This window comes from Arachis hypogaea, chromosome 10, assembly GCF_003086295.3.
Source record: "Arachis hypogaea cultivar Tifrunner chromosome 10, arahy.Tifrunner.gnm2.J5K5, whole genome shotgun sequence".
In the NCBI taxonomy this organism is placed as follows: domain Eukaryota; kingdom Viridiplantae; phylum Streptophyta; class Magnoliopsida; order Fabales; family Fabaceae; genus Arachis; species Arachis hypogaea.
This window is the reverse complement of record NC_092045.1, coordinates 30800594-30816634: the sequence shown is the minus strand read 5'-3', so window position 1 is coordinate 30816634 and position 16041 is coordinate 30800594. Positions and strand designations below refer to the sequence as shown.

The 16041-nt window shown below is 33.7% G+C and overlaps 1 protein-coding gene across 1 annotated transcript; it reads right to left on the bottom strand.

Moving 5' to 3' along the window:
* Nucleotides 1-7329: 7329 nt before the first annotated feature.
* On the bottom strand, nucleotides 7330-15075 carry LOC112715508 (methyl jasmonate esterase 1-like). The gene is made up of 3 exons (XM_025767282.3): nucleotides 14438-15075; nucleotides 9398-9529; nucleotides 7330-7731 (listed from the first exon to the last, which is right to left on the bottom strand). Exons 1-3 carry the CDS (start codon nucleotides 14909-14911, stop codon nucleotides 7447-7449), a joined length of 891 nt encoding a protein of 296 aa, XP_025623067.1. The 5' UTR covers nucleotides 14912-15075; the 3' UTR covers nucleotides 7330-7446.
* Between the last annotated feature and the right edge of the window lie 966 nt (nucleotides 15076-16041).

The following is a 16041-nucleotide window of genomic DNA, read 5'->3' as shown; positions in this document are numbered from 1 at the left end:
TTTATATAAAAATTATAAATATAAAAATTAAATTTGTGACTTTTATTTTTTATTTTTAAAACATGCAAATTTGCAAATTTATATTTTAATATTTTTTTAAATATAGAAATTGGATCCTCTAATTTTTTACAGTAAAAAAAATTATTTTAACATGAGTCGGATAACTCCGCGTATGTTACATTTGTGGTATATAGCCGGTCCCAAACTCGGATAAAGGAGGAGGGTTGTGTTAGATTTTCGACAACCAACATAAAAATATAGTGGAACCCCCATGACATGAATCAAAGACATTATTGCGCTAAAGTTAGGTCGTTGCTCAGAAGCAACGTGCTGTATGGCTCGAGTACGGTGTCAAATGAGCAAGAGCCGCTACATCGGTACCCAGATGTAGTGTTAAATGAGCAAGGGTTCTCGTGTTTTCGTGAACGGACGAGGATAAATAAGCTAGTTCACAAAGTAAAAGGTAAAGGTCAGAGCGACAGAAGGTTGAAATTTGGGACATGGAACATAGGCACTCTAACAGGAAAATTCATGGAGGTGGTGGACACCATAACAAGGAGGAATATTAGCATTATGTGCCTACAAGAAATAAAATGGGTTGGTGCGAAGGCTAGAGAGTTGGATACTTCTGATTTCAAACTTTGGTATACAGGAAAGATGAAGAATAGGAATGGGGTTGGAATAATTGTGGATAAGCAGTGGAAAAATGACGTAGTAGATGTCAAGAGGGTGAGAGATCGGATCATCTCTATCAAACTTGTGGTGCAGGGAGGTGCTTTCCATGTGATTAGCGCTTATGCACCACAAGTGGGTTCGGACGAACAACACAAGATAAGGTTTTGGGAGGATCTAGAAAATTTGGTTCAAGACATACCTTTGGGAGATAAGATTTTCTTAGGAGGAGATTTAAATGGCCATGTTGGGAGAGAAGTGACTGGATATGGGAGTATTCACGGAGGCCATGGTTTCGGGGTGATCAATGTCGATGGTAAAACTATTTTGGACTTTTCCTCAACCGTTGATCTTCTCATCGCAAATACATGTTTTAAAAAGAGAGACGAACATCTTATAACCTATAAGAGTAACATGACAAACTCTCAAATTGACTTCTTCTTGTTGAGGAGAGTCGACCGAAAATTTTGCATTAATTGTAAAATTATTCCGGGAGAGAGTTTGACAACACAACATATGGTGCTCGTCATGGATTTTTGCGTTAAGCAAAATTTGAGAAAAAGACATCATACGAAGAACCCAAGGACGAGGTGGTGGCGGATGAAAGGTGAGGAACAAAGAAGCTTCCTAAGACGGGTAGGAGAAGAGGCAAAGTGGGATGGGAATGGAAGCGTGGAAGAGATGTCGAGGGAGATGGCAGAAGTTATTAGAAGAACAGCAAAAGAAAGCTTTGGTGAATCCAAAGGAATAGGACCAAGAGACAAAGAGTCGTGGTGGTGGAATGCGAGTGTACAAGATAAGATAAAGATAAAAAGGGAGTACTTTAAAGAGTGGTATTTATGCCACAATGCAGATAACTGGGAAAAATATAAGGCGGCTAAGAAAGAGACAAAAGTGGCTGTAAGTGAAGCAAGAACAAGAGCATATGAGGGCCTCTACCAGTCTTTGGACATGAAAGAAGGAGAAAAAGGTATATATAGAATTCCAAAAGAGCCGTGAAAGAAGAACGAGAGATTTGGATCAGGTTAAGTGCATAAAGGATAAGGATAAGGAAGAGCTACTTCTACAAGTTATTTAGTGAGGGACAAAAGACTCTTGCGAGCCTTAGTCGGTTATGCACAAGGGAAGAAGATCAAAATTTTGACTACTATCAAAGGATCTGAGATTTCGAAGTAAAAAAGACTCTAAAGCAAATGAAAAATGGTAGGACAGTAGGACCTGATAATATTCCAATTGAGGTTTGGAAAGGTCTTGGAGAAAAAGGCATCAATTGGTTAACCAAACTTTTTAATGAGATTTTAAGGTCAAAGAAGATGCCTGATGAGTGGAGAAGGAGCACCTTGGTACCTATCTACAAGAATAAGGGGGATATACAAAGTTGCGAAAACTATATATGGAATATATAGATTAATGGTACCTATCTGCGCATAAGCCGTAGCAAGACGAAATATATGAAATGTAAGTTCAGTCTGATAAGGGAAAACCCTAATATAGAGGTGAAGATTGGAGAAAACATCCTACAAAAAGTTAAAAGTTTTAAGTATCTTGGGTGCATCATACAGGATAATGGATTGAAAGTATGTAAATCATAAGATCCAAGCAGGTTGGTCAAAATGGCGGAGTGCATCTGGTTTTATATGCGACAAAAAAGTGTCTTTAAAACTTAGAGGTAAATTCTATCGCACTGCTATAAGACCGGCTATGCTTTATGGTACGGAGTGTTGGGCGGCTAAAGGGGAGCATGAACATATGCTGAGTGTGGCAGAGATGAAGATGTTGAGATGGATGAGTGATCATACGCGATTGGATAAAATAAGGAACGAAGATATAAGGGAGAGAGTTGGAGTAGCACCCATTGTGGAAAAGATGGTTGAATCGCGTCTCAGGTGGTTTGGACATGTGAGAAGAAGACTAATAGAACATCCATTCAGGAGGGTGGGTGAGATGGAAGATGGACAAGTGATGAAATGCAGAGGAAGACCTAAGAAGACCATCCATGAGGTGGTCAAACGAGATCTACATGTAAACGGTCTCTCTGCAAATATGATACATGACAGAGGACAATGGCATCGTTTGATTCATGTAGCCGACCCCACTTAGTGGGACAAGAATTTATTGTTGTTGTTGTTGTTGTAACATGAGTTGGATCCTTTGTAACACCCTAATATACAAATCCTTATGCTCGAGTCATAAGTCAATGATACTACGGTGGTACGACTCTCAGGTGGATTTTTTTTAATATATAGATATAGGTAATTTCAAAAGGAGTATTAATCGAGAAGCCTGAAAAGAGTAGGAATAAAATCACGAAGACGTATCACTCACGTCTCAACAACAAAAAGATAAACCGTGAAGCCGAACGCGATATACGGACAAGGCATAAAGGAGATTAAGAGATAGATAACAGATAGATATTTACAGCATAAGTAAATAGCCACTAGTCGCGACCCGCGAAGTTTAGGCCGGCTAGGGTACAGTATTAAAGTAGCTGACAATAGTATATCCTAATCTCTCCCAAAGGAAACATGAGAGCCTTTATAGGCAAGTTTAAAAGAGTACAATACATGATATAATCTTTTCGAAACAAAGGTGGAGAGATTCTAAGCAAAACACAAAGTAGAGAAAATAAAGATCTTCGCCGTCTCTCAGACGACCCACAACTCACTGCTGAGCACCTGGACCTGTATCTGAAAAACAAGAGATATATACGGAATGAGAACCCCGGGCCCATGGATTCCCAGTACGGTAAAAGTGCCAAATAAATACAATGCACTGCAATAAAAACTCATTAAGCATCCTAAACTCCGTTTCACTGAGTATCCAGCCTAGATTCTCACTAATCCATAAATAGGCATCTGTCGTAAGAGGATACTAAATCTAGTTCATATCTCATATGATTCCCAACTCGCTGACTCTCCCATGAATCAGATTCAGAATCATAAACAAAACCATCATCAGTCGTGATGTCTCAACAATTCTATATCAATACATCATACCCTCACCTGGAGCTAGTGAAACCACATCACTGCGTCTACCCAGGGAGCTCAAATCATCTCAACCAATGATCATCATCATCATGCAATCGCATCATCAATTCATCTCATCAAGAACAGCCCTCAACCTCCACCGACACCAACATGAGGGGCCTCTCAGTTGTACAAACACAAGCAATACAGGCAAGTAATACACAATTAAGGTACAAGTAGAACAAGTAGCACATAATCAGGTAACTTAGCATATATAATGTAGAAATCCAAAACAAATAGGCAAACCCAAACAATTCAAACATATGCAAATGATGAATGCCTGCCCTATGACTGATGATATCATCTGTCGGTTATCAAGCCAACCCGACGTGTCCGGTAGCTAACCCGGGCACAGTCTCTCTGTTTCGTATTAATATCATTAGAGGGAATATGTGCCATGTCGCCATTAGAGGGTATCTGCGCCCTGTCACCATTAGAGGGTATCTGCGCTATGTCGCCATTAGAGGGTATCGGTGCCCTGTCACCCTTACAACCAGAGAGAAAACACAAGCATGCTTACATTCAACATTTTCCATCATTATTCATTTATCATATTTGTTCATTTATCATATATGCCTTTATACTCAGCCATAATCCATAATGGCTTTGCCGTAACTCGGCAATAACTCAGCCATCCGGCTCACAGTTCAATCCAGAACTAGCCAATTTATCAACATGGCTCCACCGTATCCGGCAATAACTCAGCCATCCGGCTCATGGTTCAATCAAGAACCAACCATTTATCAATAAATATAGCCCTTCGGCTCATGGCATACACAGTACTTCCACCGCCATCCTCCGTATCTCATATAATCATCTTTGATCATCATTGATCATAACTTTTCCCCTTGCTTCATTCGCAAGTTACCACATCCCCTAGCTCCTTTCTCATTGCTAGGCATATCATAATGATTTAATACATAAGGGGTGAGATCAGAGGCTTAGAAGTATGAGATTTAGCTTTTAAAACTCACAAATCAACTTTGGGATGAAAACAGGGTCACGCGCACTCGTACTTCATGCGCACGCATGGATGGCCACAAAGCTCGTCGACGCGTATGCGTCATACACGCAGACGCGCGGATTGAAACACAGCCAGACGACGCGTACGCGTGGGTGCATTTGCGCCCCAGGCACAAAACTGGCACAACTCTGGCACAACTCTCGGGAAAATGGCTGGGTATTGGGTGCAGCGCATCGACGCGCACGCGCACACCACGCGCACGCGTGGATGGTGCCTTCTTGAAGAACGACGCATACGCGCCAAGTGCGCCTACGCGTGGAGGGTCATTCTGCTAAAAATTTTCTAAGTTAAAAGCTGCAGAATTCACAAATTCAACCCCAATCTTCTGACGGACATAACTTTCTCATTTTAAATTGTTTTTCGCCCGTTCTTCGAACGGCATGGACATCCCGGATCCAACTTTACTTCTAAACAAGTTTGGCACAAAACAGAAATCTGCAGTCCAAGTTATGTCCCGTCAAAGTATGCCCAAAAACCATGTTTTCACTCAAAACCACAAAGTGCCATTTTCAAAACAAGCCATTTTCAACTTTTTTCAAAATCAAACAAAACATGCCAATTTCATTCCTTTTCTTTGAAATCAATAAAAGTATATCAAAATTGACATTAAGCCTCCTCAACTCATACACTAACACATTACCACAATTCACAAAACCGCCATATAACCATTTTTACCCATTTCAAACAAATGGCTAAATTACAAACACATTAACATGTCATACATCCTTTCTCATCCCAATTTCCACAATACTATTTCCAATCAATCATCAATATACATAATCAATATCATACTCACTATCACATGGTTTCACCCACAAATCAACCTTAATCATTTCTCAAGCATATATCACAACATACATATCTCTCATGCATCATCATACCATCAAGGCATCAATAATCATGATCACATATATGACCACATAACATACCTCAACCAAAACCAAACATACCTCATCTATACAATTTTACCCAAAATTACCAAATTCCACACTTCAACTCCTCAAACCTTATTATTTAATAACCAAGCCAATCATTCATATATTCATTATCTGAAATTCATCCAATCACTTGTGTCATCATACAATGCACACATCAACTTACCTTCCTTATCTCTTTCCGGCCTCCGGCCCAAGATTCACGGCCTCTGGCCCAAGTTCACAATTTAAATGCATAAACTACAAATCAATACTCATTACCCGATACATCAAATTCTCAATACACCAAGCATACAAGGCCATACAATTTTCAACCCAATCATTAATTCACATTACATACCAACTATGCATATTAGCACCAACCATTTACACAATCCAAACTTAATCCTAGGGGCATCTAGCCTAGGAATTCTCATCACACCACACGGTACTTAAATGAAACTTAAACCGTACCTCTTGTAGCCAAATCAATTGAGCCTCTTCTTTGGAAGTCTCCACCAACCTTAGCCCCAAGCCTCACCAAAGCTCCTCAAGCAACACCAATCTCCCAATTGTGTACCAAAACCATCAAATACACTAACATAACAAATATCACATACATACATCAACCTAGGGCTCATAAAAATGACAATTCACAAGGGTTGGAGGGTTTCTTACCTTAACCCACTGAAGTTTGTGATGAATATCACCCATGGCTCATACTAGAGCACTCCTAAACAACCAAAATCACAAGGTTTCCTCAAAACCCAAACCAAATTCGATTTTGAAGAGGAAAATGAAAATTGGGCAGAGGACAGTAGATTACTCACCAAAAAACTTAGATAGAATTGTAGAGGATGAGAAGAGCGATGCGTAGCCGCAAATGGCTTGTCAATCAGAGCTCCGTAGCTCAAGTTATGGTGATTTGAAGATCAAAGAGAGTTAGGGTTTCTCTCTTCTCTTCTCTCTTCTCAATTCAGCGTGGAACACAATAATGGAGGGAGGAATGCTGCTGAAATGGCTTAATAAAGCTATATATATGTTGGGTCTTGGGCCCACTTAGGCCCGGTTTACTTATTTTTGTCCGTTGGCCCAATTTTGGGCCAAAATCTTTAAGATTAGTACTCCAAATCGCACTTTAAATATTTCTACCTCCCCTAATCATAATTTCTCATTTCTTAATCTTATTTACTCATAATCAATTTTCTCAACTGCAGTACCAGACAGATCTCAGCCGGTACTGCCGTTCAAAATTCCATTGCGCGCTTTTACGCAGAAAACTATGTTTTCCGACTCGAAAAAATTCACTGAATCCAAATATCATATTTAAATCATCAAATTCCAATTGCCAAATCTTCCAACCATATTCGCTCCTATTTAACTTATTATTTAATTAATTTCGGTTAGACCGGGTATTACATCCTTCAATTTGTGCAATATAAAATCTGACCCTTAGATTTCTCTATAAACTTTATTATTTTTTAAATACGAAGGTCCAATTTATTATTTAAAATTAAAAAAAATTAAAATTTATATTAAAAAGAAAACATACTAATTAACCATTACAATAAAATTACACACCATCTTTTTTTCATATCTAAAAATATTAACCTTCTAACCTCTATTGCAGAAAGTTTTTCTTTTCTTTTATAAAATAATCTTAGAGGAAGTCAAATTGTTTGCAACATGTTGCTAAATAGTAAATACCATAATAAGAGGGCATGAGATTTTTATTTATTTGATACATGACTCATGTAAGGTTTAGTGAAGACTGATGTATTATTTATTTGTTTAAAATATAATTATATAATCAGTCATAATTAGCAGCAATAGATTGTAGTTGAAGGCAAAGGTCTATGGGCTTGGACATCATGATCATGTGATCTGATCCAGCAATCTCAACCACACGATTAGGGGGATTGTGCTCAATCATCCATCGTTGAAGATTTGGACTCACTACAAGATCTTTTTCGGAAACAACAAAGATACGACTTACAGAACTATATTTTGTGTGTGATAGGGTTAACACTTTTGTTATATCTTTGTTGCTGAATAGTTTCAATGGTCTCACCAACGTTGTTGCCAGATTCCAATCCTGTAAAATATAAATTGAAGTAGTTGATCATTGTTTCATGTAAATAACTAAATATACATTTTAGATTTCAGTCGAGGTAGATTAATAAACATGTTGAAAAAATAAGATATGTTTTTATCCATGTCATTTGTTGTTGTTAATAATGCTAATAATTAGGGCATGCACAATCAAAATTATACAAATAAAAATGCGAATAATCATGTAAGAGGATTGATTTTTCAGTTATGTTTTTTTTTTTAATAGAATATAATAAATTCTTGTTGATGAAATTGTATAATGTATACATTGTTAGATTATTTAGTGGAGGTATGATTAAGATTTTATTTTATCATATACCTTAAAAGATAGATGTATTTCAACAACCTATTAAAGATAAATTTATCTTCTCTTATCTTGACAAAATCTATTTGTACTCCACTACTCCAATAAATATTTATATTTAAAAAAATGTTATATATCACTTTTTTGTATATTTTTATAATTAAATTTCCTGCCTCATGACGAGTTGTTGATAATAACGCTTAGTATAGTAGTCTTGCTTTTGATACTAAAAGTGACTGTCAAAAAGTGAAAAAAAATGTTTATTTTTTATACAATAAAATGAGTGTTCAAAAACTGTATATATAAAAAGTGATGCCATTATCTTGTCTTTATATAACTATTTTTATTTTATCGTTTATGCTAGTAATCGAGACACCTCCAATACTTGCAGTTAAACTCTGATGCCCTAGATCAAAGATTCAAATAGCAGAGATATGAGCCATTTATTGGGTTTTGTCCAATTGACATTGTCCTTTGACGGTACGAGATTTCTTTACAAATGGTTGCCTACCAATTAAGTTAGATTTTTCATGGCTTTAAAAGAAATAAAAGCAGTAGCTATAAGTAGCTACAAACTAAGTACTAAAATCTTAATAACCATTTGTGCCGACCTTAATTATAATTAAATTTCTTTTAGTCTGCTCTCTTCTTGAGAAAATGATAGAAACAAAGAGAGTAATACGACATATTTTTGGTCTAAAAATAGTAAGGCCTTTCTTTTGGAGTCCTTAATAATATGATTTTAATTGTATATATACAATTCTTTAATTATATTTACTTTTTAGAAGATTATTTATATTATTAAAATAAAAGATAATTAATTTTAATAACGTAACAATACATAATTAAATATATATTTAATATAAAATAATATATTAAAATTAAATTCTACTAATATATATATATATATATATATATTAGAATTAAGTGAATATAACACAATCTTAAAAGTTACTCAAGAAGTATAAAATGTCTAAGAATGATCATTTAGAACATAAATGTCTTTGGGGTGAGTGACCTAATAATATTGGATCAAATATATTTTGATATTATATTATTAAGAATTTAATTTTGGTGTATTATCAGTGTAAAGTAATTTTATTCGTGTATCAAATTACGTAATGTTATATTAGTAAAAATAGTAACTTTTTAGATTGATTGTGTGAATGGTCAAACAAAAGAACTAATATGACTATATGACTATATAAATTTTTTTTGTGTTAGTGCATTAAAAATAAACTCCATTATTAAATCACTTATCTTAAAATTTAAACTCATAGAAAGAGACATATGAATAATCATATCTCTAATAAATAATAGAAGAATTTAAAATTTGGTAAATAACCTGTTTTGAACTGAGCTGATACAATCTTGATCCAAGGTAGTGTGGTCCAAATGCAAATGTTGTGGCTGGTTTATTGCGCCCTTCATCGTAAGTGTAGTGGTTATCCAACAATGATCCTGAGTTGCTAAATGCCTTTAAAAAAAGAAGTATCGATCATTTAAAAAAAAACAGTAGAATCAAATTCTTACATAATCGATATAAATTTCTGATATTTATTTAACCAAACTAGTGAGTTAATTAACCACTAAATTAATCTAAGTTAGCTACGACAAATGTTTTTTTTATAGATCCCAACATCTATTGTTAGAGATAAAAATATGATGAAAAAATGTACGGGACAAATTTAAAAGTGTGACCAAATATTAGGGATAAAATCACACTTAATCAATATATTTTTTTAAAATATTGACTTGTGAATGCAGTAATTTATTAGTCAGTAGCAAATCTTTAAATAGAATTTTGATCCGCGATAAATTAGTCATTGATTTGTTATGTTAGGAGATATGATAGAAACAAAAAAAATATTTTTGTCTAATTTAAGTTTTTTAGTTCCAATTTAATTTTGATTAAATAATCATTTCTGATTATGAAAGATTCATACGTTGACAAAAAACTAACTATGAAAAATTAAAATTCAAGTTATACCCATACAAGATAAATTTTATTCGACAAAAATGATCAATTGTTAATTTTTTGTTGATGTTTCCATAAATACCCTTCTTCTTCCTCTTCCTTCCTCATCTTCCGTCATAACCACGACCACCTCCATTGCAAAATCTACCATTCCATTAGATCTACTCCTCTACTCCCACCTTTTTCAAACAGATGCATCTTGCCACAACCATAGTGATATTATTTATCCAATGGTCCATTTCCAGATTTTAAACCTGACATCAACATTGCACTTGGTATTCGATGTAGACGCTGTCAATGATTTCTTCTCAGAGGGAAGTGTGGCCTTGATACCTTCACAAGAAACGCTGACTCTGACCTTTGGTGTCTTCAAATTCCCATCATGGCCTTCACCTTCATCTCCAGCTTCACCTTCAATGGCAACCCGCTCTTTCACTTTGTGTTGCTCTTTAACTTTGTCATATCGTCGCTCTGTAGCATCTCGTCGGAGCTCAAAATCATTATTTTCAACATTATCGTATTCTTTTTTCCGTGGCCGAAGGTGGGGAGAATGTCGTCTAGGACGTCGATGTCACCAAAGAGGATCAAGATAGAGATAAAATGTAGGAGAATGAGATGTTTTTGTTAGGATTTGTGGCGATTACGCTAATCATGAATTTTAAGCTGTGTGAAAGAAGCAATAAGGTTGAAGTATGAGAGTGTAAAGGACGTGACGGTAAGTCAGGACAGTGAGAACGATAGAGGACATAAATGACGACACTATCGATACCGATTAGAAGGAAAAGGATGAGGACGATGAGGATCATCATGAAGCAAAAGCAACAACAGCAGCCACGGCGACTTCTTCGGTGGTGTGGCTACGAGTAGTAGGTTAGGCGCACTACAAGAAAATTACCAGATACCATCGGATTTAATAAAATCATTAGTTGATTTCTGGTAATTTTAAATTTCTGCCATAATTTGGTAAACAAAAATTTTAATTTGACTTCTAATTGTGGACTAATTGTGAAAAAAAAGAACACAACTGCCGTAGGATTTACCGGCGAAAATATTTGACAGTAATTCAGCGCCACAAAACATAATATGGCGTCAAAGTTACCGTTGGAATAATTCGACGGTAATAATCAACTTAGTTTCGTCATATTAATTGAAAAAATTGACGCAAAATCCGCCAGTAATTAGCGTCTCACGAAATAATCTGCCGGTAAAAATTTATAGCGCTATTTATACCGTCAAATTCAATTTGCCGATAATTCTGACGGTACTCAGCTCATTTTTTGTAGTGCTAAGATTAACTCAGAGAATTATCAACAATCAACACTAATTAACTTAGAAATTTACAACAATCAACAATAAGTCAATAATTAACTCAAAAAATTTAACAAGCTAATATTAATTCAGAGAATTAACAATGATTAACACTAATCAACTCAAAAAATTAACTCAGACAACAATAAACTTAGAAAATTAACAACAATAAAAAATAAGTCAATAATTAACTCAAAAAAGTAACAATCAATCAAAATACCATCAACTCAAAACAAACCCTAAATTACATTCTACTTAACCTAATATTATTTAATTTCTAATTACACTAAATTAATATAACAAATAAACCCTAATCGCACATATCATGAAAATATTTAATCAAAAATTTAATAAAATTCTTAATAAAATCCTAAACAAACATAAAAATATAAAAAAATACAAAAACTATAGAAACATTACCTCTGATGGTGGCTACAGGATGGTAGAAGCATGGTGGTGACAGAAGGCAGTAGTGAAATCTACGGTGGTGGAGCTAGGTTTAGTAATATAACAAACAACCAAATAGAAAAATGAACAACAACTTTAACTTTGGTGAGGTGGGCCTCAGCCGTGGCGACGGTGACGCGATAACGACCTTTGATGGTAAGGGACACCAATAGCGGCACTGGAGGCTTTTCACGGAGGCTCCAGCAATAGTGATGATGTCGTGTTGATCTGCAATGACAATGGGCTAAGCGGTAGCGACGGCAGCTTCGGGGATTGGCGCAACGACCTTCTTCAATGGAAGAGAGGAAGAGAGAGAGAGAGAGACTAAAAGAGAGAGAGAAGAAGGGGGGAGAGAGAGAGAGTTTGCAAAAGTGAGGAGGAAGAGTTTTTGCATTTGAAATTTATCCCAAATTTACTGTGGAATTTACTAGCGAAAAATTCCAATAGTAAGGTGTTCGTCGTTGCCTAAACGCTGCGTTTCACTAAATTGTGTTACCGTAAAAAAATTTCGACGAAAAATCTCACACTAAATTTGGTGCTGTTAAAATTAATTTTCGCGCTTCTATATTTACCGTCGGATTTAGCAATGGAATTTTAAATCCGATAGTAATTTATTTGAGGGACGAATTTTCACTCGTAATCGTTGAAAATCTACCGATAATATCTGTCACTAAATCTAGCAGTAAATTCGACGGTATTAAGCGCATTACTTGTAGTAGGGGTGGCTCCGTAGAGCCTCTCACCAAAGCATGTGTTCTGGCATTCAAATAGGTTGGTTTCTAAAGTTCTAATTGCAAATTGGGAATTGTTGTTGTAATTTAAATTTGTGGTGGTTGTGACAAGATATAACTATCTAAGAGAGGTGGGAGTAGAGAAATAGATTTAGTGGGATAGTAAATTTTACAGCGGAGATGGTGGTGGTTATAAAAGGAAAATGAAGAATAAAGAGAAAAAAAAAATATTTACAAAATTAATAACAAAAATTTAACAACTAATCATTGTTATCGAATAAAATTTATCTTATATGTGTATAACTTTAGTTTTAATTTTTTAATCAATTTTATCCAAAAATAACTATTTACTCATTTAATTTTTCTCTCAATATTACCCTTCCTATCATAAATCATTATTTTCATTTTTTTTTCTCTCCACATGAATATTTCTTTTGAGGAGAAGTGGAGCGGAAGCAATTTTAACAGAAAGATATAGTAAGAGGAAAATTGGATACTAGAAGGGTAAATAGAATGAATAAAAAAATTAAAGACAAATATGAGATTTAGAACAAAGATTAGGAATAAAAACATTGATTTATATATTTTAGGTGAACTTTACATTTAGAATTTTTTTATCACATATTTAACATAAAAACAAAATGCATATTTACGCATTGCTTCTTCTATAAATATTTAAAATGTGTCTTTTTTATTTACGGATAAATCCTAACAAAGTTGCAAAATTTTTAAAATTTTCTCATAAATAGCAATAATATAAATTGAAAAAAAATTCTTGATAATACTTATACATATAAATCACACGAAGTTATAGAGATTTAGCCTTCAACTTAAATCTATATACGTAGCTTCTATTTTTGAAGAAATAGCTAGGCATCTTCTTAAATCTAAATTACTTAATGTGATTTATGAATCAAAGTATATTATATGTCCCTCATGTATCAATATATGGTTCCTATAATCTTTGTAAGTGTGAGATAGTAAACAGCTTTTTAATTAAACGTTTCAACTATTATGTCACTCATTTCGTGCCAATTTTATTTAGGTATTGTTACGGTGTTTAAAAATATTTACTTAAGTTATTATTAAAAAAAATTTAAAATTAATATTTAATTTTTTAAATATATAAATAAATAATTATTAAATATTTAAAATTTATTATAAAAAATAAATTAAATAAAAATTGAATATAAAATAACGCCACCATATAACTTACTTCTTATTTATTATGAATGGAACTGTGAATTCACTCCTGCTCCCAACTCTAATTTTTAATATCAATATTTTCTTTTCACGTAATTTATTTGTACGATCATGATTATAGTGTCTAAATTTTAGTGTTTAATTTATTAAAAAAACTAAAAATTAATATTTAATCTAAATAATATAAAAATATCTAATTTTAAAATATTAAAATTTATCCTAAAAAAAAGTTAGGCAAATTCAGAACGAAAGTTGAACTTTTTAATTTTAATATGGAGAGAGGGTTAGTGTACAGCAGAATTATAAAGGTATATGATGTTTCACCAGGATATGAAAACCGCGTAAAATAAATCGGACTGTCTGATTAGAGGTATTAAAAATCCTGTATTTGATTTGTGTATTGGCAGAGAACTCTGAGTCCAATTTGTGTACTGACAGAAAATCTTAGATCCAATTTTAGTATTCACGAAATTCTGCTCCACACAAATTGGACCGTCCAATTTATATCCCTCTCTCTCTCATCTGTACTGAAATGGTCGGATTTTTTTCCACTAAAACAAAAAATTGAATGCCGTCACAACCGTGTATATCTTTCCAATACTCCATAACTCAGCATAACTCACATGTCTATCTCATATAAAAAAAATTAGCCACGAAAGTTATCGACACGAAAGAATTGGCCTATTTGAATAACAAAGACGAAGAAGAATAGTTTTACCATTTGATACATGGCGGATATGTTGGCTGTTGGACCAGGCATGAAAGCAGTGACAAAGACTGCCACAGAAATCTTGTGAGGAAAATGTTCCATGGCATGGGATATGGCCAAGCCACCAAGGCTATGACCAACAAGAACCACTCTTTCATCTTCACCCACTGATGAAGTCATGAACTCAGTCAGAGGCTCAAAGTACTCAGAAATTGATCTAAGCTCCAAAACCTGCTTTTGGTTGACCCCTGAAGCTGCCAAGTCTAAGGCAGTCACATTGTGACCCCATGATTTGAGAAGTGTAATAACCTTGTACCATGACCATGCTCCGTGGCACGCTCCATGCACTAGAACAAAGTGATGCTTTCTATTTTGTGATGACTCCGGTGATGATGATCCTGACTTACTTGTTAAAGACGATAGGATAATCAAGAACAAGATGAAAACTAGTGTTTGGTGATGCTTCTTCTTTACATGTTCCATTAATTCAACTTATAAAAAATATTTATTTCAGTGGTTATTTGGTACTTCCGTTACAAAGGGAAAGGAGTCTTTTAAGCAGCAGCAATAAGATTCTAGAGAGATTTCAAAAAAAAAAAACAGTGGGCCATTGCAAGGTGTTGGGATCGGGTAATCGTGAAAATGATATTTTTTTTCTTGAGGTTGAATGATTCAATGAGTATTTTTTCTGGTTATTATTATTATTTTTTTGTATTGAAGTGAAACGTGTGATATATTTAGATATTCTAATTTTTAGTATTTTTTGAAATTATTAAAAATATATAAATTGAAAGGTTTAATTTTTGTATTTTAAAATTTTTAATTTTTTAAAATAAAAATTAAATAATTTAATTTTTTTATCCTAAATCAAATGGTGTCAAATTTAAAATTAACATCTAATTATTTATAATTTAAAAATATATTATATCAACCCAATATAAAAAATAAAAAGTGCATTTTTTTCCAGCTGTCAACATGAATTAGTCTATGTAAATTATGTAGTAAATAGTGTCGCATCGGAATAGATTATGATTATCCTTAATTGAAAATTTAGGAGTGGAGCAGCGGATACTCTGTCTCCCAAATAAAGGATGGACTCGGTCTTGTTTCTAGTAAAATTGGCAAAGTTGAATGAAAAGATGTTTATATTTTCGAAAGCGTAAATAATTAAATATATTATTGTATTTGATCAATTAAAAATATTATAAACTTATAATTTTCATTTTTAAAAATTAGTTTTTATTTTTTAAAATTTAAAAATTTAATATAATTTTATATATTAATAAATATTTAAATTTATTTTTATTTTCTTTATTATGTATGACTGTTAAAATTGTTTCAAAATTTTCGCAAGTTTTGTTATATGAACTGAAACTATAAGTCTGTCTCTTTCGTGGCAGTCAAACCGGTTCTTTTTTATTTGTTTGAAGTCTTTTTTAAAAAGATTACATTTTATTTCCTTTTGGGTTTAAGTATAAAAAAAAAGTTGAAAGGATTTTTGCTTTTGACAAAAAATACAAAGCTTTCGTCTTTTGGATTTGAACTTTTTTTCATTCCTACAAAATATGACTAGTTTGGTTAAGTAATTATCGGTGGTTCGAATTTTGTTTTAT